The 26,616-nt window shown below is 36.9% G+C and overlaps 1 protein-coding gene across 14 annotated transcripts in view; it reads right to left on the reverse strand.

Annotated features, from left to right (window-relative positions):
- BPTF (bromodomain PHD finger transcription factor) overlaps nucleotides 1-26,616 on the reverse strand; it is a 130,815-nt gene that overhangs the window by 46,852 nt on the left and 57,347 nt on the right. For 11 of the 14 annotated variants that reach the window (XM_055408233.2, XM_055408231.2, XM_055408229.2 and 8 more), the window contains exons 4-12: nucleotides 25,367-25,576; nucleotides 24,637-24,825; nucleotides 18,243-18,431; nucleotides 13,918-14,105; nucleotides 12,050-12,405; nucleotides 10,785-10,916; nucleotides 2,685-2,814; nucleotides 2,131-2,269; nucleotides 229-408 (exon numbers count right to left, since the gene is read on the reverse strand). In XM_055408233.2, the coding sequence (XP_055264208.2) occupies nucleotides 229-408; nucleotides 2,131-2,269; nucleotides 2,685-2,814; nucleotides 10,785-10,916; nucleotides 12,050-12,405; nucleotides 13,918-14,105; nucleotides 18,243-18,431; nucleotides 24,637-24,825; nucleotides 25,367-25,576 (1,713 nt within the window). The remainder of the gene's footprint in view (nucleotides 1-228; nucleotides 409-2,130; nucleotides 2,270-2,684; nucleotides 2,815-10,784; nucleotides 10,917-12,049; nucleotides 12,406-13,917; nucleotides 14,106-18,242; nucleotides 18,432-24,636; nucleotides 24,826-25,366; nucleotides 25,577-26,616) is intronic. The other 3 variants (XM_055408234.2, XM_088829230.1, XM_055408235.2) reach the window with 2 other exon arrangements.

Consider the following 26,616-nt stretch of genomic DNA (forward strand, 5'->3'; position numbering starts at 1 on the left):
GAGGTTTTTGTGTTTGAGGTGATGAGAATGCTCTAAAATTGAGTGTGGTGACTGCTGAACAATTCTGTGAACTGTACACTCTTAAGTGGGTGAATTATATGGCATATGAATCATGTTTCAATAACGCTGTTATCGAAAAGAGACAAAGCAGTACCTTTCCTGCTGTGCCAACTAGATCCAGTGCTTTCTTATCACCCCCAGGTGCCCTCCACACTTGACTCTCCTTACCTTGATCCTTCTTCTCAGTAACCTTTGAAATGTCCATTTCACTTTGGTCTGCTCCTTTTGCAGCATCAGAGTCTTTTACCTCGCCTTTCTCAGAATCAGGCTCTGTTTTTATCTTTTTTGGACTTCGTGGACTTTTCCTTCTATCCGATTCATCCATATTTTCATCCATGTTATTTTTAACTAAAAAGAACCAAGTACACAGTAATTACAAGTATGTCAAATATTAGCAATTTACTTTAATACACCTAGTTTAGTGGAAATTATGAAGTATATTCCAGCAATTTATACCTTATGTTTAATTCACAAAACAAAAATTGAATATACTACATACTTTCTTATACGCTCAGCTGACTTAAACCATAGAAGTAAAGACTACACTTTAGACGCACTTCAGGAATCTTCACATAGGAGACTATTTCACCCTTTTCACTGACCCTAGAAAGTCTGCATCAGTGGTTTCTAACAGACTTTATATTACAGATCCATATTAGAACTGGATAAATGCTATGATTCCCTATCTAGGAAAAAAGTACATACAGAAACCTTTGTAATAAATTTCAATGGATTCTTAGATAGAATTGAAGTTTATCTACGGACTCCCAGGTTAAGAATATTTAAGTCTGTGTCACTGAAAAGAGAAATAACCAAATGCAAAGTGTGGCCTTGTTTGGATCTGATTTACTACTAGTTTTCTCCCCTGCTAGCAACTGGGAGGAAAAGACCCAAAAGATGCTCCAAGACCAACGTGGTACCTACTGGATAAACGCCCAGCGTTAGGACAATAGAAAACCCCAAGCTAAGGAAAGTGGATACAAAATAAATTTGCAAAAGCCTAAATGTTTTGTATATCAATAATCTGGATTTTACTATATAGGACAAAGCAGGTCAGACACAATTAAAAGCTCTCCATAATTCTAAGTGCTACACAGTAACTAGAGCAACGAAATGATAATAAAAAATTAATCTTTTGGAATTTTAATGGACATTTAGCTTGAATATAATCAGATAAAAAAGTGAATACTTAATATTTCTATTTAGCAAATAGTTATTGAGCATCTACTAAAGGTAATTCAATGACAACTTTAATAGTTTCAAAAATCTACCTGTCAAGGCTTCACAAGAACCATTCACAAGTAAGCCAAATCAGTTAGCTAAGTGTGTACTTATTTGGCCTACACCACGGGTTTCACAACAAAGACCATACCACACCATAAATCAGCAAATTATACTGCAGAGTGAACAGAACTGCTTTTGCAAATCACTTAGATAACAAAGACGACAAGGTCGAGTGCAAAAAGGGGAATGGAAGCCGGGAGACACAGGTTTTAGCTAGGATTCTATTCCTCTTCATCTGTGTGAGCTTCAGTATGTCCCTTAACATCTTCATGAAACAATTTGTTCATGTAACATGAGTTTCAAAATACATGGTCTCCTAAAAGGACAGTTTACCTCTAGAGTTCTGTGATTCTAAATACTGAAGTCATCAGCCAGTGGCATAAACTGAATTAATATCTCCTTTAGGTGGCAGTGTTATGGGAGCCTCTATTGCTTTCTTTCCGGTTTTGTTATACGTTACAATGCTGAAGTCACCAGATATTTGATTCCTCAAGAAGTTAAGTAGTACTGAATTTAAGATTTTAAGAAGACAATTAAGTAGCTGAGGTCTTCTTTCTTTCAACAAGTTCTATTCTCTCACCTTTTTAAGCTAGAATCCTAAGTATCAAATCCTATGAATAAAGGTAATTTTAAAAATATGAGAGCTTGCTAAACTACATTATTAATTTTACACATTCTAGAAAGAATTTCAGAAAAATTTTTATCAAAAATATTGTCAATATACTACAAATTTGTAAGAATACGGATCAGAAACAATTACGCAGGAAAATAGCTTCAATTACTTACCTCCTTCTACTGACTTTCTGTAATGCACATTGGTATTGCCTGGCAATTTAGGAACAAACCTATAAACATGAGTTTTACTAATCCAGCTCCAACCACCGTATCCTGTTACTCGGTATTCCTCTCCTTTTTGTTTCCAAACCTGGTGTAAATAAAAACATGCTGATTAAACAAGACTGAGAATGTTTTATAAAGCACATGTGGTTTTACATATTTTTACCAAATAAAATCAACAGTCAGGCAAATTAATTTGCCAATTTTATTTTCACCCAGAAGCAAAGATTTCTGAAGAAACTTAAATATTCCTGTCTGATACAAAAACCTGTAAAAACCAATTTTACATTTTATAACAATTTCTACAAATTGGTCTGATGACTCACATATATTTTACTAAGAAAAACCTATGCTTATAAAATTCCTAGAAAGATTTACTTTGTTCAAGCTATGTTAATTAAGAGTACATCAAAAATAAAATAAAATTACTAAGTATTCAAAGTTGCAGAATCAAAGTCTCAGAAACGGCTAACACTTTTAAATAAGATCATACTAAAAATTACCTGATGTTTAACTGGAAATGTGTATTTTACCCATGTAGCTTGTTGCATTGTTTCTTCCTCTTCTTGTTTTTTCTCCTTTTTTTTGACTTTCTCCTTTTCTTCTCTTTCAATTGATGTCATTCTATGTAACCTAAGAATATATGAATAGAAAGACAGAACTACATTTAAAAAATAAAAAGATAAAAATACAGTACTGAAGATTAGGAAGGTAAAAGCAAAGAATGATTAACTATAATTCTACAACCCAGAAAACTGAAAAGTCACAAAAATAAGCAGATATACAATTATGTAACAGTAGAAAATCAAACAGTATAAAAAGGCAAAAATAAAACTTGCTGTCCTTCCCATATGCCTCTCCGTAAGAAACAACTCACTTATGACTTATTTCATGTATATACCAACATTATAATCACACAAAGGATGTTATATTACAATATAATTACACAGTTTTTAATCAATGGAAAACTGTACTAGATCTTTCCAAACCCTAAGATACATTGTCTTGCCTCCCCGCCAAAAAATCAATAAGTTCCAAAACTTTTATCAACCAATATTTCTATTTAGCACTTGGGGCTGTAGAGTCTTCACAGGGTCCACTAACATAGAATTTAGGCTTCCTACAAGCAGAGAGACCGGGACCTTGATTTTGGGTGACTGGAAGGGTTGGGCAGTAAGGATCACATTAATCAGGCAATAATCATTAGGCACATGGCATAGACCATGCTCTTTTTTCAGGCAGCAAATCAGATACCACTGCACCTATCTGTAAGGATATGGGTGAGTCCATGGTGAGGTTTTACTTTCAGTTGATTACACTAGATTTCTTTGAATGGGAGTATTTCCCATAAAAAAGAATATCAACCAAAATCTACAAAGAAAGGAGTTCCTGTCTCTAAAAGCCCTAGTGGTAGAATTGCTTTTATCATACCCTACCCAGAAGTAGCTAATTTCAAATGCACAGCTATATGGAAAGAAGAAAGAGATCTTTTGTTAACTAGGGGAGCGGTAGGTGCTACAAAGATGTGAGAGGGGATTTAATTCTTTTTATTCCTCCATCCTTCCACCAAAAACCTTCTATCTCCACTTTGAAACAAGTTTCATGTCCCTGTGACTACAGGACCCTAGAATCTATTAACTGCACATAACTAGTATAGCAAAGATTCTTCTTTCTCTCACAAATGACAGAAGAGGAAAGGGAGGAAATTCTCACTGGGGACTAACTTAGTCTCAAATACCATAGATTTGCAGCCACTCCTGGAACCAGGGACTGGGGCAAGCTCTGTAGGCACAGCTTGGTGGAAAACCCGACAACCTCAGCTCCGAAGACTACAGGAGTGACTGAGCCACAACCAAGCAGTATTTCTCAACAGGGATTTTGTGGGCTCAGCTTTAAACTCCTATGAAAGGCCAGGTCTGGCACAGCAACTGAGCCATCTTCACAGATGGTGGCCAGAAATGAAGCACTGTCTGGGGAGAACACCAGTGCAATGACACTCTGGGAACACACAGCTGAGCCTGGCACTCAGCCTGTGCTCTTGCTCATGTGAGGAACAGGTCCATCTTCATCACCAAAGACAAATGCTTTTCTTGGCTGGGGATGCCAGGCCAGTGAGATAGTATTGTAGCTAACTTACGATTTCCCGCTACCAGAGCAGATTCTATTGTTCTCAACACCTCTGAGACAATCCTTATGGGAAAAAGCAGCAAGAAAGGTGAGCTATGAAGGGGTTCACTTCCACGTGGTTGGGCAGAAATCCTGGCTACTGCTGGCAGCCTGGTGGCCCCAGGAATCAAACCCCAGGAGGTTGGTAGTATGAGCCTCCACAGGCTGCTCCACACTGGAGGGCGCACTGGGGACAGGGGCTTCCTCCATATGTCCTTGGTTCACAGAAAGCCAGGCCACCAAGTGTGGAATGAGCCTCCACTCTATTCCCCATGTCCGTGGGGCTTTGCTGTGTTTGTCTTCCTATTTCTTGGCAAACATGAGGAGTAACCCCTTATGTTTCCCACTGGTAGGATGGCTGAGTCCAAAGAGTATTGCATTTAAAATGCTAACAGTGCCCAATTGCTCTGCAGAATTATACCATTTCACGTTGCCATCAATTATAATCACCCTGCCTTCCCATACCTTCACTCAAGTCAGCACCAAATTTCTAAATTATTAGTCCAACTGAGACAGAAGAAATACTATCCCATTGTTTTTATTTACATTTAATTATGAGAGAAGTAACCATTTTTTTTTAAATGTCTACTGGCCTTTCATATTTATTTTGTTGCCAAATGCCTGTTCAAATCCTGTCTTGTCGGTAATGGATATTTCATTTATAAAAGGTCTTTCTCATTTTAAAGGAAAGTTTCCATTTGTGGTACAAATATTTTTCCTTAGTGTGTCAGCTGTCTTTTGAGTTTGATTATATTATTTTTCCACTGAGAATTTTAAATACATATATCCACTTTTTTCATCTATGGCATCTGGGTTTTATATCTGTTTGAAAAGAAAGTATCACAACAAAAATATAAATTAATCCATGCTCTCTTATTTAAGCTTTTTGTTACTGCTTTTAACAGTATGCTATTTTTCTTTTTAATCCTCATTTGTCTGATGAATGTTTTTGCTGAAGCAGGAATTTGGATGATATTTTCCCCAAACACACCCTCTTTTCTTGTCTGACAGGAAAAGCTATCACAGTAAATTTACATGTGTGTTTAGGTTTATTTTTGGATTCTCCATTTGATTCCACTGCTCTGCTTTTTCTCTAGGACAAAGTATTTTGACTATTGTAGCTTCAAAATGCATTCTAAATATCTAATCCCTTTTCTGTAATACCTGTTTTCCTTTCCTTACACATTAAGTTTTCTAGAGGAAATACTAGTATCATTTTGGTCAAGTCTCCCTCACCCTCCAAAAGGAAAACTATTAACACTGCAAATGAAAATTAAATTTGATGGATTAAATTAGCATAATTAGCATACTGCATGGAGGCATATGATGTCTCTTTCCATTTACTCAAAGTATATCCTTTGTATCTTTTCTTTCTGGGCGGGGGTGGGGGTGCCACCGCTGTGTGGCATGTGTATCCTAGTTCCCCAACCAGGTACTAAACCCACCGTGGAAGTGTCAAGTCCTAACTGCTGGACTGGTGAGGAAGTCCCAATGTAGCCTTTATATCTTTAGTAAAGTTTATATGATGTCTTTACATGCTTCTGAATTAAATTTATTCCTGGTTTCAGGTATTGTGTTATTGCTGGATATTTTCTTCATTATAATCTTTAAAAACACGTAAACTGTAACCACGTTAAGAAACATACCCTTATCAATAACCACTACAGCCAAAGCTAGAATGTCCCACCCCAGGCAGGCATTATGCTGATTTCTGTGCTGTGCTACCATTTCCTTGCTTTTTTTCATAGTTTTACCAGCACCTACATGTGTGTCCTGAAAACCCAGTAGCAAGAATAAAACCAGCTGCATAAGCAAGAGCAATATTGTCACTATTAAAGAAAGCATCCCAGGAAAAAATAAACTTGTCTCCAGGTCACAGTTCACAAGTTAAGAGCTTCTTGTGGTGCAATCACAGGGTGGGGCCATCAGCAAGGGCTACAAGACTCACCACACTCAGGGAACCTGGCAGGACCGGGTGTAAACAGCTGCACTGCCCAGAAAGAATCCCAAGCAGACTGCTCTGCACTTGCTGCTTCTGTGCCTTTCAAGGGTTCTATGGTGTGACTGGTGAAAATTCTTAGTTCTCCCCCAATGACTTGGGATCTGCCTTTCCTGGTTAGGGTACTCCTTGTTCATCTGCAATATTGCTTCCAAAGCTATACGGCACTGCATTCTCTGTGGCTTCCCTTGTCCCTGTTGGTTTATGCTTTGAAAAAAATCCCTTTGCCTTAGCTATGGTGGAGTTCAGTAGGCAACAAAACTAAATGTGCTTTTTAATTTGTTATTTTAACTCAGAACTCCCATGTTTTTCATGGTTACTATTTGTATATATAAATCCTATTGTAGAGTATAGGGGCCACCTTATTTTTCATATTGTTTTACAGTTTTCCAGTCAATTAAGTATATAATTAAACCAACTAAAATAACTATCCTTACATTTACCTACGTATGTTTTACTTCTCTTGGCAAATTGCATTAACTAGTACTTTTGGGAGAAGTTAACAGTAACAGTGGGGATTCTCTCGTTTTGTTCCACCTAAACGTTAATGGGAAAACTTCAAAAGTTCCATAAAAAAACATGATGGTTTGGTTTGAAATGTATCTTTACAACAAAGCAGGGTGGGTGGGGGTAGTCACTCATCTATTTCTATTTACTTAAGTATTTTTTAATACTTAATACAAGAATTAATAATGAACTCATATCTTCTTAATAAGCAAACACCCTCCTGACATCTAAAGAGAAAATCAAAGTTCTCTTTGATTTTTTAAGATAGCAAGGTATTAACAATCTCCTAAAAACAAACGTTCCATGCCTAGAGGAAGTCAATTGTCAGGATTTATTATTCTTTTAATTTACTCCTGAGTATATTTCCTAATGTTTACATACACTTCTATTTGCTATTAATTATTAATCAATGGTAAATATTAATAAATGAGACAGGATCTTACTTTTCCATTTAACTATTTACCTATTTATCAAGTCATAACACTGAGAGAACTAATGCACAAGATTTCCTTTTTTCCATATGGAACAGATTAAATAGAATTATCTGTTTCCTAAAATTTGAAAAACTTCCTTATGAAATCATCTGGTCCTGCCCAAATCCTTACTCTGATAGGCACAGTGATATCCTTCAAACTGAACCAGAAACTCTTTTCGTGCCTAAGAGCATGGCCTCTGCCCTACGTCCAACCACTGAGACCTGTGGGACTCCTCCTCCCCAACCCTTCTCCCACGCAAAACAAGGCATTCAACAGGATGCTTTCTCTACAGATGAAGGAAGTCTGAATGCTATGTCAGTGAACTCTGTTTGAAATCACCAGTATCAGCGACAGAGAATCAGAAATGTTCTTGATATTGCTTATTTGTCCTTTGACCGCTCCCTTTTTTTTTTCACCTTTCCTGATAATCTCGTAGAGATTAGTAAACTGTCATAGTATCTAAGTTATTTTTAATCCTAGGAAGAATTTAAGTCCATTCCATTTGTGTAAGCTTCTATCAGGAGCAGCAATTACATTCAAAATAGGAGGGAGAAAAGAGAGAGGGAAAAAAGAATCCGTAAGATACATAGGTTGGCGGGGGAGGAGTGGGGAAGACTACAGTTCTTACAGCAACCTTTGACAGATAAAAAATATTTAGCAGGCATACTTACTTTTCTTTAAAATTTTTCATTGTAAGGTAAAACACAGCGGTAAAAAGCAACACAAAATATATTTATATATTTTTTAAAGTATAGCATTATACCTTTGAAGTGGGCCCAAAGGGGCAGGGAAGGTAGGAGGAGTCTTTAGTTCAGTGAGTGGTGTCTGACTCTTTGCAACCCCATGGACTGCAGCACGCCAGGCTTCCCTGTCCATCACCAACTCCCAGAGCTTGCTCAAACTCATGTCCATTGAGTCAGTGATGCTATCCAACCATCTCATCCTCTGTCATCCCCTTCTCCTCCCGCCTTCAATCTTTCCCAGCATCAGGGTCTTTTCCAGTGAGTCAGTTCTTCGCATCAGGTGGCCAAAGTATTGGAGCTCCAGCTTCAGTATCAGTCCACCAATGAATATTCAGGACTGATTTCCTTTATGATGGACGGGTTGGATCTCCTTGCAGTCCAACGGACTCTCAAGAGTCTTCTCCAACATCACAGTTCAAAAGCATTAATTCTTCGTACTCAGCTTTCTTTAGAGTTCAACTCTCACGTCCATACCTGACTACTGGAAAAACCATACCTTTGACTAGATGGACCTTTGTTGGCAAAATAATGTCTCTGTCTAGGTTGGTCATAACTTTTCCTCTGAGGAGCAAGCGTCTTTTAATTTCATGGCTGCAGTCACCTTCTGCAGTGATTTGGGAGCCCAAGAAAATAAAGTCTGACACTGTTTCCACTGTTTCCCCATCTATTTGCCATGAAGGGATGGGACCGGATGCCATGATCTTAGTTTTCTGAATGTTGAGCTTTAAGCCAACTTTTTAACTCTCCTCTCTCACTTTCATTAATAGGCTCTTTAGTTCCTCTTCACTTTCTGGTGTCATCTGCATATCTGAGGTTACTGATATTTCTCCCGGCAATCTCGATTCCAGCTTGTGCTTCCTCCAGCCCAGTGTTTCTCATGATGTACTCTGCATATAAGTTAAATAAGCAGGGTGACAATATAGCCTTGATGTACTCCTTTCCTGATCTGGAACCAGTCGGTCGTTCCATGTCCAGTTCTAACTGTTGCTTCTTGACCTGCATACAGATTACTCAAGATGCAGGTCAGGTGGTTTGGTATTCCTATCTCTTGAGGAATTTTCCACAGTCTGTTGTGATCCACACAGTCAAAGGCTTTGACATGGTCAATAAAGCAGATGTTTTTCTGGAACTCTCCTGCTTGTTCCATGATCCAGCGGATGTTGGCAATTTGACCTCTGGTTCCTCTGCCTTTTCTAAAACCAGCTTGAACATCTGAAAGTTCACGGTTCACGTATTGCTGAAGCCTGGCTTGGAGAATTTTGAGCATTACTTTGCTAGCGTGTGAGATGAGTGCAATTGTGCAATAGTTTGAGCGTTCTTTGGCACTGCCTTTCTTTGGGATTGGAATGAAAACTGACCTTTTCCAATCCTGTGGCCACTGCTGAGTTTTCCAGATTTCCTGGCACACTGAGTGCAGCACTTTCACAGCATCATCTTTCAGGATTTGAAATAGCTCAACTGGAATTTCATCACCTTCACTAACTTTGTTTGTGGTGATGCTTCCTAAGGCCCACTTGACTTCACATTCTAGTATGTCTGGCTCCAGGTGAGTGATCACACCATCACGGTTATCTGAGTCATGAAGATCGTTTTTGTATTGTTCTTCTGTGTATCCTTGCCACCTCTTCTTAATATCCTCTGCTTCTGTTAAGTCCATACCATTTCTGTCCTTTATTGTGCCCATCTTTGCATGAAATGTTCCCTTGGATCCCTGATTTTCTTGAAGAGATCTCTAGTCTTTCCCATTCTATTGTTTTACTATATTTCTTTGCACTGATCCCCGAGGAAAGCTTTCTTATCTCTCCTTGCTATTCTTTGGAACTCTGCATTCAAATGGGTACATCTTTCCTTTTCTCCTTTGCCTTTCACTTCTCTTCTTCTCACAGCTATTTATAAGGTCTCCTCAGACAACCATTTTGCCCTTTTGCATTTCTTTTTCTTGGGGTTGGTCTTGATTAGTGTCTCCTTTACAATGTCACGAACCTCCATCCATAGTTCTTCAGAAGGAGTCTTACTTATCACATTAAGTAATAATTTATCCTTTTCACTGTAAGCTTATATTATTTTTATAATAAGAACTTTTAAAAATTAAAGTTACACAATAATTCCATTCGGGCTAAAAAGTAGAGTCGTGTCACAAGAGTTATCCTTTTTGTTGACCAGGTGCTAAAGTCACGTAACTCTTGGGAGCTACATCATGTTGGGCCAAATACTCATTTCTAAATATATCAGATCTCCAGCACATTCCAGAATAAATATTCAAAAAACATGAGCACTCTTCAGATTCAATAAAAATGCTTTCACTTGATGTTGCTTTTTTAGTTTCTTTTTTTTTTGGCTGAGCCTTACAGTGTGCAGGATCTTAATTCCCTGCAGGGGAAGCACAGTCTTAAACCACTATCCCACCAGGGAAGTCCCTAAAGATGTTTTTTTACTTTAGAAAATATTTTTCATTTGTATATACCTGACCTCTTCTGATCTTCATTACAATCCTATATCATAAATAAGAACTAATGTTCATCCAGGGTTATACCTTAGAGAGGAGGAAAATGAGGTCAAGGTTGTTCAGTTGCTCAGTTGTGTTCGACTCTTTGCAGTCAAGATTAATTAAGTCTTTACTATGGCTTTTTAAAGACATTAACTTTCATTATTAATAGACTAATACTCCAAAAGGGAGTCTAACACTATTCATAAGGCTCAGTATTCACTTACCTGGTATGTCCTAAAGATTCCCGCCATATTGGCAGCATCACAACTGGCTTAACTGCACACTCCAAAATAGCTAAAGCCAACGCAAATTCTCTGGGTTTGCTACACATCTGAACAGCCTTGATCCAATTTGCCCTATATTTCAGAAGTGGGGGAAAAAAAGGAAAAAACAAAATTTCATCTTGTTGATCTTAAATTAAAAGCACAAGAGTTGTAATTTATGACAACTTTACCTTATAAGTCATGGCAAAGTATTAGTCCGCTCAGTCACGTCCAACTCTTTGTGACCCCATGGACTGTAGCCTTCCAGGCTCCTTTGTCCATGGGAGACTCTGGTGGCTCAGTTGGCAAATAATCTGCCTGCAATGCAGGAGACCTGGGTTCATTCCCTGGGTTGGGAAGATCCTCTGGAGAAGGGAGTGACTAACCACTCCAGTATTTTCACCTGGAAAATCCCATGGACAGAGGAGACTGGCTGACTACAGTCCATGGGGCCGCAGAGAGTCAGACATGACTGAGTGACTAAGCATGTATATAAGACATATGTTTTTAGGCTAATCAAACACAAAATACACTGCTACTGGAAGTTTCTACCTCACAGAATCACAGATTTTGAACACTGGAGGACTCAGAGATCAGTTAGTCCTCCAAATCCTTACACCTTCTATGATATCCCAACTTTGCTGGGATTCCATTTGGTTCCAGGAATAAAGACTGTTTTCCAGAAATCTTCCAAATGTCAGTGTTGGTTCATTAACTTTATATTTTAAATTAATCAATCAATTAATCAATTTATTGGTCATACCACACAGCATGCAGGATAGATCCCTGACCAGGGACTGAACCCATGCCCTTAGAAGCATGGAGTCCTAACCACTGAACTGCTAAGGAAGACTCAGTTCAGTAACTACACAAGTACACTCATATTCCTAACATCCTTAGTGTTTTGCTGACTAAACTGATGTCATTCAATTCACTATTAATGATAGTTTAGGGATCTCCCTAGTGGTCCAGTAGCCAAGACTCTATGCTCGCAATCCAAGGGGCCTGAGTCCCATCCCTGGTCAGGGAACTAGATCCTACATGCCACGGCTAAAATCTTGCATGCTGCAATGAACACCTGGTGCAACCAAATTTTTTTTTTTAATATTTATTTTAAATTTTAATATATATATTTTTAAATGACAGTTTAAAGTGTGAAACTGCAATAATCATTTCATAAATATTTACTATATTCACAGCAATAAACAAACCTTAGTTTCCTTTACCTGTGCGAAGCCCAATTGGGATGAAGAAAGGAGGAAGGGATATTGTTTTCCAACTGGGTGATGGTCAGTCTCAGAGTAGATATGGTAAGAACCTTGGACCCATGGACAGAACCATTCCATTTGAACTCTCCAGCGGGAGTCAGGCAGAATTTATGTGCAAGATGTCTTCTCTTATCATGGTCTTCTCTGTGCTGATGCTTATTCAAAGCAAATGAATTGGTGGAGTACTGATTGTGGTAGACGCGATACTTCCCCTCTTGACCCAACTTAAAGTAATTGTTGATGTTTCCCTTCATGACCACTTCCTTTTTGGTGCTCAACCGTGAAATTTCTCCTTGAGAGTTAACTACCAGCACCTGGCCAAGAAAATAAAAAAAGGCTCCATTATTTGCGTCAAATGCATAAATCTGATCAATTGTCTTTCAACAGTTTTTATCATTCAAAGTTAAGTTAAAATACATCTTATGACTGCACTTTTGAAGTTAAAAGCTCAATTGTGAGCTAAAGCTAATTATTTATCATTAAACAACCAAGATGTGCCTGCGAAAAGAAAAAAAAATTAAGCTTTATTAAAGTTCCTGTTATATGTTGGACATTATTAAGTACTATATGTTGGACATTAGTAAGTACTTTTATGTATCTCAAATATATACCTGAAACCAAATGTGTGATATATAAATCATTCAACAATCATTATCTCAAGCTTTTAATATACAGGGGTTAGGGTTAAGCATGAGGGCATTACATGTACTATTCCCCTCCAAAATACACTCCTAAAAATATTTTATTCTGTTCCTTTTATAATTCCAGCTTTAGATAAGAGCCCATAGATCTATGAAAACAGTGTTTCAAACAGTTGATTCCAATCCTTTAGTGGCCTGTGAAATCAATAGTGGGCCTTATCCAGCTTTAAAAAAAATGAACTATAATACAACAGACTAGAAAAGAAAATACTAGGGTGCTTCCTACACAGCAAGGTAAAATACTATTTCATGAAACTTTAAATATATGTACTGGGTTGCTAAGGGCTTCCCCAGTGGCTGAGCAGTAAAGAACCTACCTGCAATGCAGGAGACACAGGTTCAATCCCTGAAGGAGGAGGAAATGGCAACCCACTGTAGTATTCTTTCCAGAACAAAACCATTGACAGAGGAGCCTGGTGGGCTACAGTCCATGGGGTCGTAAAGAGTTGGACACAACTGAGCGTGCACGCACACACTGGGCTATAAACAATGTCTTACTGAGGGTCAGAGTGAAAAAGTAGCCTGAAAACCTCTGCTTTAAAGCCTTTTCTATGATGTTAAAAACACTGCATATTCTTGCAAATATCTACCCTGCAAATAATTCTCAAATCTGAAAGGCACAAATGTGACCCTTATTCAATCACCATGGCTGGCTGGAGGACAGAAATACTGAGTCTCAGCTTCGATTTTTTTATTCAAAATCAGGGTTAAGATGATGTTCTACATACCACTGTCTGCTGTCAAGAGGTTAAGTCCCATCCTTTAGATGTAGGTTCACCTAAAATGACTACGGTCAGATCTGAGAATTAAACCTTTAATAAAGCCCACAAAGAGCCTCATGTTCCCACATGTGAAAAAGAAGCCTCTATCTCTTTAGAATTGCATACAATAAAACTAACCATATATAAGAAAGTATACTATCCATGTTCAGCATTTCTAGGCATGGATTGAAACTGGGATGTACATTTATCATAATATAAACCTAACACTTTTAATCTTCTTACACACTACACTCTCGAAGTGAGGAAAATACAGTTCAAAAGTATATGTCTACAAACATCCTGCCTCTATTTTAAAAATTATTTTACATTCCAGAGATGTTTGTTTTAAACAGAAAGAACATACCTCTTTCCCCTCCTTAAATAATTTATTTGCTTCATGGGCTGCTGCGGCCACCTGTTGGCTCTTCAGCTGACTCAGTTTGCTGTCTGGGTTCCGTAACCTGGTGATAATCCGAGTTGAACCAGATGCTCCTCTTCCTCCTCCAGGAGACTCACTTATTTCCCCATTCGACTTCTCTGATTTGAAATCACCTGTTATCAAACGAAAAGCCAAAAGTAATTGCTAATAGTAAGCAGACTATATATAATAAGTAATAATATTATGACCAACCTAGATAGCATATTAAAAAGCAGAGACATTACTTTGCCAACCAAGGTCCGTCATAGTCAAGGCCATGGTTTTTCCAGTGGTCATGTATGGATGTGAGAGCTGGACTGTGAAGAAAGCTGAGCGCCAAAGAATTGATGCTTTTGAACTGTGGTGCTGGAGAAGACTCTTGAGAGTCCCTTGGACTCCAAGGAGATCCAACCAGTCCATTCTAAAGGAGATCAATCCTGGGTGTTCATTGGAAGGACTGATGCTAAAGCTGAAACTCCAATACTTTGGCCACCTCATGTGACAAGTTGACTCACTGGAAAAGACTCTGATGCTGGGAGTGATTGGGGGCGGGAGGAGACGGGGACGACAGAGAATGAGATGGCTGGATGGCATCACCGACTCGATGGACATGAGTTTGAGTGAACTCCGGGAGTTGGTGATGGACAGGGAGGCCTGGCGTGCTATGATTCATGGGGTTGCAAAGAGTTGGACATGACTGAGCAACTGAACTGAACTGAATACCTTACTAATCCAAATATTCTATCTGGTAGACAACTAAGATCCAGAAAACAAACAGAAAAAGTCCTTGAATAGCCAAAGCAAATGGATTAATTCTTCAAAGTTTTACTCCAAAGAAAGTATGTCAGAACTTCACTGTGAGTCATTATTTTACAGAAAATTCAAACATGCCAGGTTATCTGTTGTAAAGCTCATCTACCAGAAAAGGGGAAGGGCTGCTACAGGTTAACAAGGAACTAGCATAACTCAAAACGCAAACTAATAAAATATTGCCTTATATATTCAATGTGGATTTCTGTATTAAAAGGATATAATTAATTTTAGGAAGATTTCCACTGAAAGTCTATTCAAATACCTAACCATTTAAAGCTTATAAAGTACATGTTCTCTTAAGGAATCTAGGTAATTGTCTGTTTGTAGACAATGTACATGTGAAAATCAACTGCATTAGATTTTTTTAAATATAGTAAAGGCCTCTCATATTTTTATAACATCAATTTTTTAAAGTGATGGATTTAACTTCCAAGGAGCAACTTCTGCTTTTCCATGAATCTCACTTCAGCTGAAAATTTCTACATATTCTAAAACTACTGCATCACTATCTGATTTCCATTGGCCAGATGTTAAACATTAGACCTCATTTTCCTTTTTCAGTTTTTAGAAACCAAGTGTGGCACTGGCAAATGAAAAACCAAGCAGACAATAATGCCACTGACTAAATCAGGATGCGGCATCTTGCCATCTCAGGCTGGAAAGCGAGTAACCTTCAAGGCGAGGTAGCGAAGCAGTTGGTTAGACTTTCCATAATTCTCTCTTGGGTCTCAGACCATGACTCCACCCATGCTGGAGTTTTGTGCCAACCTCTAGTGGCTACTTCTTGGGACCATCACTGAAGTTCTCCAATAAAGACATTTTAGACTTCACTTAGTCAAGGCCAGACTTCCTAAAAGCAGAAAGGGAACAGCGCGGCACTTTTTAAACTGAAGCCACTCAATTTACAGCCAAGGATCCAATAGACAAGAGTCCATTTGTTGCCACTTACTAAATTTAGTGCAAATAAGGGCGAGAAGGCAGAAAATTCATCCCTGGGGGAAATACTTGAAGGAACAGAGAAAGGGAACAAGGCTAAGAGTGGAGGTCATTATCTACTACACCCTGCAAAAAGGTGTATTCTCCCTGTTACATCACATTCTCCCTGTTACAAAGGAGGGAATCACAGTGATGCAGCCTGCAGGCAGAGTCCAGAGCTGCTGCACCCTAGTCTCCCTAACTCCTTGTTTAATGATGTCAAGAGGCAGGAGCCTATACAGACTTTGCTCACCTGAGAGCTAGGGCAGACAAACTGGGTAAGTAGAGGGGGTTTACCTTCAGGTACCCTGAGCCAAGTTTCTGGGCGTTAGGTACGAGCTGGGGGTCCAAGCAATCTATAAGGGGTACGACTGCTAGAAAAAACTCCAAACCTGTCAAACATGATGTATAACTATTCAAACCTACAGCAATTTCCAGCAGGCCATCCCTGACAGGTGGACCTAGGCTGGTAAAGCAGGATGGCCTCCAGCAGGGGGATCTTGCCATGTTCTTCTCATATCATGTCCATATCCATCCTCTCAGAGAATCTCCCAGAAAATGCCAGCCCGGTTTATTGGAGAACACTGTTCACCATCAGGATAATGAGTGTTACAGGTAGTTAAACTTATAACCTGGCTCATGGATTGTGAGATCAAAGTAAGCCACATCCAGATGTAATCAAAATAGTACACACAATACACAGAAATCCTAGATACAATGTTATCAGATGTAATTTGGGGAGAGAAGTTTTTGAAAAAACTTTCAGTGGTGGGTGAGATCTTTGCATTACGTTAGGCAGAAGCACTTCTGAATTTGAATACACACGCTTGTACTGACCTAGGGTGGAACTGTGGATATTTACTGTTTCCTATCTTCACATCTCTCTTTATTTGGAAAACCATTCCTACCCCACTCCAATCATATACTTTTGCTGGAGCCATCAATCATAATACCTTGCCTGCCCTGGCCACAGGGGTGGGAACAATATGTCCAATAGGCCACTCAAATTCCTTCCTCAAGCACTTTTGATTTGGAGCAGAAGTAGGGGCCTTGCCTTTGGGTCACAGACCATGGAAACTTATGAATACAAACTGCTGAGGCCATCTTCCCTGCCACTTGGGAAAAGCCTGTCTGTATTAGGAGAGAACGAGGTTAACACACAAACATATGCAGATCCTAAAAGTTGAGACAGAAAGAGGAAAATAGGAAGAGTTTTGATACCTGAGGGTCCAGTTATGCCTGATGATGGCTTGGACTTCCCAATTACATGAGCTAATTAAATTCCCTTTTCACTTAAGCTAGTTTAAGCTGGTTTGGTCACTTGCAATTGAAAAGGTTCTAATTAAAACAGATTTCCATCTCATACACAAAATTACACACCAGCAGGATTAAAGGCAAAGTTATAAAGTATTAAGTGAAATTACTGTAAAATATATGTATGTTCTTGGGATAGAGACGGTCTTCCTTACTTAGTAAGACACAAAATCCAGAGAAATCCTAAAGAAAAAGATAGATTTAAATGCATAAAAAAATGTAAAAACTTTTTGTACAAAACAAGCAATGCCTATTTAAGTATAGAGGTAAAATAAAAAATTAATACCCAAAATACATAAAGTGTGCCTAAAACTCATTGGAGAATATCAAAAGTCAAGAGGAAAAACTGAGCAAAAGACATGAATAAGCAATTCACAGAAAGTTCAGCAAACACATGAAAAGAAATTCAGCCATATTAAGAAGCAGGGATATGTGAATTTCTTCATGAAATACCACTGGCCAAAATGTAAAAGTTGAAAATGTGAAGAAATACACATGTATGTAAATTATTAGTATACATTTCTTTTAATGTACAATTAAGCAACAGCCATCACTATTTTTAAAATGTACCTACCACATGATCCAGCAATTCCACTTACTGCATCTACACTGCCAGAAATACTTACATAAGTAGACAAAGATATATGTTGAGGATGTTAAAAAGCACCACTAGTTGTAATAAGGAAAACACTGTTAACAGCCTAAATGTCCATTAATAGGGAAACAGTAAATGAATTATGCTTCATCCATACTGTGGCGTATCATGCAGCAGTTAAAAAGAATAAATTCAATGTATTACATGAAAAGAACCCCTACATGTATTACTGAGTGAAAAAAGCAAGATGCAGACAACACATACAGAATGATCCCGTTTATATATTAAAAAGAAAAGTTTTTTTGTAAGCATACATACATTAATGTAACTACACGGAGAAAGATACAATACCAATCAATGGTGGTTACCTTTGGGGAGGGGGTGTGAAATAGATGTATTTTTTCCTATATGCTTGTTTTTTAAAAAACAAAAACACTGAGTGCAAGTGTTACTTATGCTTTAAAAAAAAAAAAAGAAAACCCAAATCTTTCCACCCCCATCAAACTTGTATTTTAAAAAATTAAAAAAAAAAAAAAAAAAAAAGCTCCTTTCATTGTATGAAGTGTATCCTTACCTATCTCTTCTTGAATAGAGACAGGTGTATGGGACTCTCTTTCTCCGTTTTCAGGACCATCAGCTGCCTGAGCAGACTCACTCTGGGAGGAGTTTAGTTCACTGCTGCTGTCCCTGTGCTCCAGGTTAGGCTGGGTGGAGGCAGTGGTAGCACTAGTGTTACTGCTGTCACATGTCTTGTTAGGCTCTTCTAGAAAAATAGAATATCTGATTTTTAAATTGGAAATCACAACAAAAATAACTATTCGTCAGAAAAGACATTTAATTGTTTTAGGGTTGCATTACAAAGCCAGATTTGAACAAGAAAAAGCTGCTCATGTATGAATAATGCAATGTATGAAAGGAAATTTGTAAATAACACCCTGTGAACTGTCTTTTAAGTCTCTCAGCATTAACTCAATACGCAGTACAAAGCAGACCATCTGTCAGAGTCAAGTGATATAACTAACTCACAGAATTTATGATGTTATGATGTGCCAGATACTGCACAAGTAATTTAGTGGAGAAAATTCCTCAAAATCAGAAATTTATATTCTTACTTTTCAAAAAGTCTTCAAACAGTATTCTAAATGGAATTAAACAGGATTACTTATCTCTAAGGTTTTCCTGCCTGAATTCTATACCCCCAAATTTAACTACAAGGTAATGCTTAAGTGATTGTTAATTTTAAGAATATAACAGTATCAATAACAGTATAGCTGCTGAAAGACCAAAATGAACACTACAATGAACTGAAAGCCTATGTCGTTCCTTGGTAGTTCAAATATTTAAAGTCTCCTTGTGTACTTCATTTTGCCACTATTAAGGTCACTTTTATATCAATCACCTAGATTAAAAGTGATTGACAGTATATCATAAAGACTATCTGTAATATACTGTGAGTTCCTAAATTTTGTTTTGAAGGAAAAAACCAACAACCTGATAGAAAAATGGGAAAAATATATGAACAGTGACAAAAGAAATGAAAATGGCCTTTAAACATGGAAATAGGCTCATTTAATTAAAACTAAAAGAAACGCAAAATAAAACTATACGGAGAAACTACCTCCCAGCTACCAGATGGGCCAAAAATCCAAGTCTCATGATATACTCAGGTAGAGAGGCAGTAGCTTAAGAGGTACTGCCACACACTGCTGTGGGAGTGCCAAGTGGATAAAAGGGAACTGACGATACCTAGAAAAATTATAGCTGCAACTACCCTTAACCGAGCAATCCCATGTCTATAAATCTATCCCAAAATTCACTGGCAGAAATACTACACTGCTTATTTGCAGAGGTATTCACTGTAGCACTATAACGGCAAAAGACCAGAAAAAGAAAATGCCCATCAATACGGTACTGGCTGAATAAAAGATGGAACATACAGTAAAATATCATGCACCATAATAAGGACTGAGGGGATCATTATATCCACATACAAACTGATCTCAAGACTAAATGTAAAAAGAAACATGCAGGAGAGCACTTAGAGTATGCCAACATTATGTAAGAAAAGGAGAGAAATATGTATTTATGGATATATTTTGCCTTTCTATACCAAAAGAAACACTAACAAAAAATTAATAAAAATGGCTACCCATAAGGGAAAGGAAGTATATGGTTACCTAGAGAGGGAAGGGATGAAAGTGAAAATTCTCTGAACAGATATAGTTACACACAGCTGGACTTTGGAATCACGTAAATGTTTTGTATTTAGTTAGAAAAGCAACCCCTAAAAAGGGAAAACCAATGGAAACAAAAAAAAGTCTAACTGTGCATCAAGTTGTTGGCATAACTGTACAGAGAAAAAATTTATTTCAGGTGACTTTGGAACACAGAATTTTGACTATACAGTCTTACTGGAAATATGGTACAAAGATGTAAGGCTGAAAAAAACCTTAAATGTCATTAGGAAATCTTACTGTGAGCAATAACATTGGTATTATGAAATTCTATGCTGTTTGAAACATTTCTTTGTATTACTGTTATTAATGCATATCAGTATATTGATAATTATAATGTAATAATAATACATAATTATTAATTAACATCTGTATCAGGATAAAATAAATCTATAGTTAAGCTACTGTTATTAGGAACAAAGCCATTTAGTATAAAGAAAGAGAGATACAAGTGTTAAAGAAAAAACTATGCAATCCTCAATATGAATTTGAAATGTCAACGTGAATTGGTCTTTTTCTTTCCTGAAATATGTATTTCCTAACACTACCCACCAAAAAATTCTACAGTGTACTCCATAAAAGAATAGGCAATCAATCCTATCCCAGGATATTTTGATTCTGAAAAGACTGAGCTCAGAATTTATCTGTTTAAACTTTCAAGGTGCTAATGAGCTGAGGACTCCTGTAATTAATAACACAGCGTTTCTGTTAACTTGTCCCAAGTTAATTGCCTTAAGGTCTCCATTTCAGTTTAGAATTCTGACTTTGTTTTTCAATTGTTCTAGAATTCTTGACCTCTTTACTTCATTAGGCTATAAAATTAATCTCAAGCATTTGCTTTAAAACACCACAAAGAAGGTTTATTACCTACCAATTGTCCTCACAGTTCAACTAGACTAGAAACTAAAACCAAACATATTTAAAAAAATAAGAAACAAAAGAGTAACATTTTGCTGCAGAACCTCCAAAAGCTATTATTAATCAACTCAATGAGGTAAACTGTAATATATCAGTTCAGCATCTGCAGCCTCTTCTATCCACTAGTTTTCCGATAATAAAATTGAAACCTAAAGCAAAGTACTATCTTTATCCCAAAAGTTACGAAACAGATTAAATAAATGTTCTTATAGTTCAACTTTATAGATTTTAGAGTTTCAATATGTCTATGCAAACATTTTCAAAGCAGTTATAAATAGTTATGGATATAAGGCCAGTTTTATCTACTGCTACTATTTTCTTAGTCCCAGGCATTAAATCTAGAGGTATAACTTAAAAACAAATGCTGTCTGCATTATAGGTTTAAATACAAATTCTCTGTAGTACCTTTGTGGTTAAGATGCTAGAAAGACATGCCCCTCTCTTCTCTTATAAACTGTCAAAAAATTGACACTCTGGTACAAGAAGTTTTTAATCTAAAATCCAGAACAAAACTAATATTCAGAAATTGAGCTTTTTGTTAACTATAAAGGAGTTATGCTGAATAATAAAACAGTATACTTGCTACAGGCATCATTTTGGCAGTATACTTGCGATAAGGCATCATTTTGGCATCATAACCATTTTCATGAGCTGAAGTGAAATGTTTGGAGTAGAGATGGGGGGGGGGCCGGTGGCGGGAGGATCCAAGGAATATTCAGAGATTAACTTTTTAAAGTGATGTCTACAAACCTCTCTCAAAATACAGCCCAAAACTCAGTTTAAACTTCAGTCTCAGCTACATAAAATCTTTCTAATCACTGATCATACCCAACTTGAAATCATGAAATCTTGTCCATTTTTCTTATTTTTTCATTCCTTGAGATTTTTAGATCACAGATTTGTAATTCTTCCCTTGCATAGTCATCTAGTGGAAGACAATGACAGTGCTGTCTGACAAGACTTGACAAAATACTGCTTGAAATAAATAAATATACATATGCATATATGTATATATTTATGTGTATGTATATATTTCTAAATAAATTCTAAAGCAGATGTATTTAAAAAGAGATTTTAAATTCTCAGGTTATTTTTAAGTATCTTTCTATTCTAGAAAAGATATCCAATACAAATGCTAATCAAAAGAAAGCTACTGTAGTTTAGTAACATTATTAACAATAAAGGGTATTTCACAAAGATAAAGTTAATTCTACAACAAAAATTATGTGCACCTAATAACACAGGCTCAAACAATATAATGCAAAACTAAAAACATTTGAAAGATAAAAGGGCAACACATTAAAAAAAGTAACTTAAAAGTATCTTGCGGGGGGGGGATAGCAATAATAGAGATATGAACAACACAATTAAAAACCCTGACCTAACTGTTCTGCACTGTACCCAAAAACTAAAAATGTATGTCTCAAGTGTATATTGGAGGAGGAAATGGCAATCCACTCCAGCATTCTTGCCTAGAGAATTCCGTGGACAGAGGACCTTGGTGGGCTACAGTCCAGGGTGTTGCAAAGAGTCGGACAAGACTGAGTGACTAACATTTAACTGAGTGATTAACACTTTCTTTCAAGTGTATATGAGATAGTTTATCAATATTAACCAACTGTTGGGACTCCAAAACAAGCCTCAACAAATCTTAAAGGACATAAATCATCACAGAATGTTCTCGAACTCCAGTTTGTCAAACCAGAAATCAATAAAAAAATATAACTAGCAAATCTCTAAATGTTTGGGTGCTAAACAATATATTTCTAAATAAGCAATGGGTTAAAAAATATATACAAAAATCAGAAAGTATTTTAAACTGAATGATAAAGACAAAAATAACATATAAAGTCAGTGAGCTGAAGCTACAGCAGTATACAGAGGGAAATGTATAGCCCTGATGACAGCCAAAGCAAAAAATAAAAACTAAAAGCTATGAAAGCATCCATTACGTGAGAAGAAAAAAAATTAATAAAGAGTATATGAGAAACTTCTGGAGGTGACAGATGTTTATGCCATAGATTACAGTGATGGTTTCACAGGTACATCTTTATCTCCAAACTCATCAAGTTGTATACATTAAATATGTACAGCTTTTTGTGTATCAATTATAACTCAATAGAGTAGTTAAGGGGGAAAAAAGGCAGGGAAGAATAATTCACAAGAATGAAAAGAAATTAAAAGGAATCCCAAAGTTATTTTTTTAAAAGACTCATAAAAATTATTAATAGTCTCATGAAATGATTAACCAATTTCTGGATTGAAAAAGGGAACATCACTACAGATGCTGCTGCTCACTACAGATGCTATAGACATTTAAAAACAGTTATCATGTCAGTAAAATTTAAATGAAATGGTATATTCTTAGAAAAATAAAACTTAAGAAAACTGACACAAGAAATCAACAGAAAACATGAAACTTCACTATCTGCCGAAGAAATGAAATCTACAATAACTTTCCCACAATGAAAACTCCAGGACCAAAACACTTTAGCAAACATTTAAGGAATAAACAACACCCACCCACAGAAACTCTTGCAGACAAAAGCAAAAGTGGGACTTGTAAAATAAAAATTCATTTTATAAGACCAGTGTAACCTAGGCATCAAATCCTGACACAGACATTAGCAGAGGAGAACTACAAGTCAATTTCATTCATGAAAGCTGATGCAAAAATTCTAAACAAAATATTAAAAATGGCATGCAACAATATTTAAGAACAAAAATATGTCACAACAAAGTCCTATTTATTCCAGGAATATGAGATTGGGTTAACATTATTTTAAAAATCAATGTAGAAACTTTTGCTTCCAATCAGGACAGAGAAGAGGGACTGAACCTAGCCCAGTCTATGCAACACCAACAGATAAAAAAAGAAACCACTTAACAAAAAATGAACAAAAGAACTGACAGGCACTTCAAAACAGAAGGTATCCAAATGAGACACACACACACACAGAAGCATCTGTGTGCACAGTCGCACACACATGCACACACACACTAAAGGTGTTCAACATCCTTAGTCACCAGGGAACTGCAAGTTCAAATCACAATAAGCTATCCCTACATTCCTACCAGAAGGACTAAAAAAAAACTTTCAGGATTTCCATCACAGTATTAACTACAATTACTGACTTTCCACAGGATCACCAGTATTTTCTTGTTTTGCTTATCTAATTTTCTAATTTACCTTCTTAAAAAAATACATAAAGCTCCTATGATAAAAATTTTTCTTTTTTAAAAAAGGCAAAAGGAAAGGCATAACAATATTCTTCATGTGATATAACTTACTCTGAGTATTAATATTAATTTTAAAAAGCTTAAAGTATTACTGGTTAACTTACATTTTCATATCAAAATACATGACAATGGTTTTCTATTATAATACTATGGTTTGAAATGTTGTTAAAAAGAAACTTACATGACCACATGCAAACATAAAATTAATCTGTTAGTACATACAGAACTGGAATGGTCAAATCATTCAACACTGAGCCATTAGTATGTGAGTACTTAAAACCAAAATATCTGCCACTATGGTCTGGTGATAAAATATACAAATAAGTCTATTAAACAAAAACAGCTAAATGAACTTTAAAAAAGCATGAAGATTATGATGAGTTTCAAGCACTAAATGCAGGAACATCTGTCAAACTCCAAATGTTAGGTGACAATTTAGCGGTCAGGGATGGCACTGATGTAAGCAAGCAGCATGAATGAACACATACTTTAAGGTTTTAGGTGACATTCAGCTTTCACTACTCAAGGGAAGGACTTCCCCCCATTACAGAGGCATTGATACACTGCCCTCTGTACCTGGCACGTCCTGGGGGAGCTCAGATGCCACCTTCTTCTCTGCCATGTTGCTGCTATCGTGGGTTTCTGAGACACACCCCATGGGACTCCTCCCTTCAGAGGGAACAGTCTCTTCGGAAGAAGCATTTGTTGTGTTGTCGCCAAGATTTGCTGACACAGAGTTACCTTTATCCCCAACTTCTGTTGGCTCTACAGTAAAATGCACAACAAAACTTTAACGATACCCTTTAAAATCGCTCGAGGACAAATGGCCACATTCAGTCATCTACTGAAAATGAATGAGCACCAAAAAACCCGGCTTCTATTCAATGGCCATTTTGAAGCCATTAGATTCTGGGATATTTCTGCAGCAGGTAATCCAATGGGTATTTAAGAATATTTGGTATTATTAAGAATGCTTAAGTAGTCCCATAAAAATGAACATATTTTATCACCCACAGTGTATATTCTGATAGAAAAACAGTGATTTTTCACCAACAAATCTCATAGGGAAATCGTACCTTATTAAGAAGTATGGACATAAAATCATAACAAACCCACCAATATATAAAACTCATTACAATGATTATACATGTTATAAGGAGGAAGGATATACTAATCTCTTTAGAAATGTAAAATAGTTGTTTATAATAATTAAAAAAAACACCTCATTTTCATTTTGCAAGCAAAACTAGAGATTTCCTACATAACACTGATGAAATATTTCTTTTTAACCAAGTAATGTTTTTACCCTCAGATTTTCCTTGCTCACGATCGATGTCATCTGGTGTTTTGTCATCACTGTCTTTTTCAACAATCGGGTCTTCAAACTCCTCTCTGCTTTTCTCGGCATCCTTGGAGTTACTATTCTCAGTCTCATTCTTGTCCTTGTCTATTTCTTCTGGGCTTTTAACAATATCAATGTCTCCCTTTTTGGCTCTTATGGATTCCAAAATTTCTTCTATAAAAAAACAAATAAAAAATTGTGTTTCCACATTACCAAGTATAAGGTACTACAAGTGTCACTTAAGAGTTTCAATACAAGCTATTCAAAGATAAATTTGTTAAATGCATTAAGAACTCTGAAATAAGGATCAAGATTACCAGGAATATTTTGATGCTTAAGAGAACTTGACCAACTTGGTTATCTTCACATCTAGAAAATAGTCTTTTAAAATTGAGATTGCTATAGATTATTGTAATATCCTCTGCCATGTAAGAAAAACTGTAAGCTGACACAGACCCACAGTCTGGACAGTGTGTTACGGTGACAAAAACCTAGAGACCCATGACCTAGTACAGATCTGACTTAACTATGTGAGCCTGGGCAGGCTACTTGACCTTCCGTCCTCCACTGTAAAATAAGAAAACAAAGGCCCATTAAACATTTCTATCTGAAGTTCCATAGCTTTCTGAAAGTCACTAAAGCCTAATGGCTCTAATTTCCTTTCACCCTCGGTGCAGTGAGACCATGACATGGGTGCAGACCACAAGGTATAGAAACACAGATCCCTGGATACCGATATTCTTCACATCATAATACAATACTATCGTTTTTTACTTTGTTGCTCAAACTGGTCCAGCTTTTGGCCACTGGGAGCTTTTCCAGGGGAGTCCTGTATCCTTTAAACACACTTCCCCTCCCTCCTTCCTTACTTTCCAACACTACAAGATGCTCCAGACTCACCTTAGGTTTTCTCTGCCCCAGCCCTAGAATATACCACCTCTCAAGGAATCTTGACTTTTTTTAATTGGAGAATGAGATTTAAAGTCATGATCTAGACATGATGTATACTTCTTACTAGTGGGGTGTCACTGCTTCTCTCACCACCACAGACCCAGGGAATGTATATACATACGTATACTAACCCATGTATATATACATCTTTATTATTTCTGTATCTATCTGTGTGTGTGTAGTGGGGAGTACCTGGGTGGTTCATTCAAGCATGGCTCTGTTGTTTTTTTGTAAGTTCACTCTCTGACAGAAGTTGCTTTCAT

Source organism: Moschus berezovskii, chromosome 20, assembly GCF_049115385.1.
Source record: "Moschus berezovskii isolate FMDL1 chromosome 20, NW_MosBer_1.0, whole genome shotgun sequence".
NCBI lineage: Eukaryota > Metazoa > Chordata > Mammalia > Artiodactyla > Moschidae > Moschus > Moschus berezovskii.